General features: G+C 33.9%; 1 protein-coding gene across 4 annotated transcripts in view; it reads left to right on the plus strand.

Moving 5' to 3' along the window:
* Positions 1-2,695, plus strand: part of acap2 (ArfGAP with coiled-coil, ankyrin repeat and PH domains 2) — a 76,611-nt gene that overhangs the window by 35,764 nt on the left and 38,152 nt on the right. For all 4 annotated transcript variants that reach the window (XM_015376661.1, XM_015376663.1, XM_015376664.1 and 1 more), the window contains exons 7-8: positions 889-933; positions 1,018-1,113. In XM_015376661.1, coding sequence (XP_015232147.1) covers positions 889-933; positions 1,018-1,113 — 141 coding nt within the window. The remainder of the gene's footprint in view (positions 1-888; positions 934-1,017; positions 1,114-2,695) is intronic.

The following is a 2,695-nucleotide window of genomic DNA, read 5'->3' on the forward strand; positions in this document are numbered from 1 at the left end:
TTTTTCTTGTGTTTCTTGTGAATTTGGTCTTAAATTTTTATTTCAAGTGGCATTAAAAAGTCTTAAAAAGTCTTGAATTTAACTTGCCTTATGCTGTAGGAACCCTGTACTCAGACGGGTAAATGTCAATATTGAATATTGATAGCAAACAGCGGATTAAAGCACCAAATTCAGTTTCCAAGAAATGCCAATTTCACTTAACCTAAAATATTAGAAACAACCAGCTGTTGCTAAGTTGTTGCATCAGTGAACTGGGAGCAGCTAGCTTCTTTAGCACTGAGATTTTTTGGTGCAGCCTCCTTATGAAGATTTGAAGCCTGTCCGTCTCCGAACTGCAGTGCAACTATTTTATCAACTGTTCCACTATGCAGCCATGGTTATCAGTTCCTGCCAATTAATATAGGCCATGAAGGATTTAATTACTCTGGTCTTAATACCCTACATGAAGTGTCCTTCTGCAACATTAACCTCAGATAAACTCCTCCTGGGAAGCCAGCTATCATTTAGCACAGTCTGCTGACACACAACTAGGGAAACATGCTGTAGTGCTGCTGGGAAAGGAGAAAGGGCCTCTAAGCTCCATGTTTGTGTGAAATGTGTGACACTGAGCGCCCCCTGGTGCTCAGAAAACTAAGCTCTGTCTGGTATAGCTTGTGGGGAAGTTGTAAGACAAATTTATTTTTGTTTTAATTCTCGTCAGCGGGTCTTTTTTTTAGCTCAGTCTCTATTTTGATCTTTGAGTGTCTTTTAATGTCTGTCTTTTAGTGTTTTTATATTTGTTTCTTACCATCAACTTTCATGTCTCCCTCATTGGAAGAACACGTATTAGATATGTCTATAAAAAAAAACGATGATTTATTCTTTTGAATATATTTTTATTTCTTGCAGATAAATGTCCTACAGTCTAAGAGAAGATCAGAAATCCTGAAATCGGTAACTATCTTCTAACCACAATGAAGCCAACTGGTCGTTGTTGCTTTTCTATGTTTTTGAACAATCTCTGTGTACTTTGAACAGATGCTGTCCTTCATGTACGCCCATCTGACATTCTTCCATCAAGGATATGACCTCTTCAGTGAACTGCAGCCTCTTATGAAGCAGCTGGGTGGGCAGGTATGACGAGCTTCTAAAAAACATTTAGATTGAGCTTTATTTTGTTCAGCTACAGTACTCAGGTGTTTTAGTGCAAACTAGAGGAAGAAATCAGCGCAGAACCCGATTGTTCACATTACTACCCGAAAATTGTTGGATTTTTTTATTTGATCACATTTATTATCTCCCATGATGAAACAAATCTCTATCATAAATCTCATTTTACTGTAGCAGTATAATCTCACCTGGGAAAAAAAATTTAAACTTCCAGTCTTTAACTTTAATACAATTATTTGGTGTAAAAAAAAATAAAAAAATAACAGGTCCTACGATAAGAAGTAATTTATTTTTGTCCTGATGATAGAATTATTCGTACCTTCAACAATTCCATTTAAATAAATAAGACTGGGGCCTCTTTTTAAATTTGCATTATTTTATTTTTTTTATTTTAAAGTCAAGAGTCGATATGAATTATTGGTAATCTATAACTTTCACTGCCGTATTTTTATATAACCTGCTATATAGGGAAATGTCTTTGAACCATTTTACTAGGCTGGACTTAGAACCATATGTACCTTGTTATGTAACAAGCAATGCGCACAGTTTAACAGGCCCAAACCGGTTTGCACGTCTTAAAATATTTGAAATTTGTAGATCATCACCAACACTCCCACTCATTGCATGCGCCAAAAAAAATAATAAAAAAATTGCATTTGAAATTTGGCATTTCTTAGTCAGACTTTTTCTAAGAGGCCCAAAATTTGAAATTCATAAATAAAATAAAAAAACAATCAAAAGGGTAAAAAAAAAAAAAAAAGCAATATAAAAACACCTAAATAAAAGACCTAAATATGTAGTTTTTTGTCAGACTCAGAATCAGCAGGCCTTTATTTTGTACAAATTCCAGCTACATTTGTTCCAGAACAACCCACACAGCAACACAACATTCATGGGTAGGGGGGGTGGGGGCCTGAGGCTTTTTTTTGTTTGTTTGTTTTTACCTCTTTATGCAAATGTATTTTTATTATGATTGCAGCATCAAACAACAAACATGACAGTTCTCAAGAATATTCTACAGACAAATTTATAAAGATGCCTTCATTAAAATAAATCTCCAGAATCAGTCAATTCATATATTGGTTTACAAAATAACAACGTTTTGACTGCCATGGAGGAAAAGGAACACAGCAGATTTTAAGCGGTGTTAAAAAAAGAAAATAAATCATGTACATTAAAGCAAATTTAATATTAAATGTAATGCTAAACTAGGAGTCATCCTATAAAGTTCTGAATGACCAAATATTTGTGATGTTTTCACAGTTTATGCTTATCTAACACAAAGCCTTAAAAATGTTTCAAAGTTTGACTTCAAGAAAAAAACGAGTAAGAGTATATGATTGTGAAAAATTTTGTTTTCCTGAGTAATATTCATTTCAAGGAGCTTAAAAAAACTAAAAATCTGCAGAACTTCTATTTTTTATTTTTTTTTAAATGGACAGACACTGATGTTCAGAGAAAATCTTTTAAATGAGTCTGTAAAAGGCTTTTTTTTTAATAAAAAGAAACAAGGGGGGCTGATGCTAACTAGGGGGCTAAGGCTGCA

The sequence above is a fragment of the Cyprinodon variegatus genome, unplaced genomic scaffold (assembly GCF_000732505.1).
Source record: "Cyprinodon variegatus isolate N-32 unplaced genomic scaffold, C_variegatus-1.0 Scaffold138, whole genome shotgun sequence".
NCBI classification, from domain to species: Eukaryota; Metazoa; Chordata; class Actinopteri; order Cyprinodontiformes; family Cyprinodontidae; genus Cyprinodon; species Cyprinodon variegatus.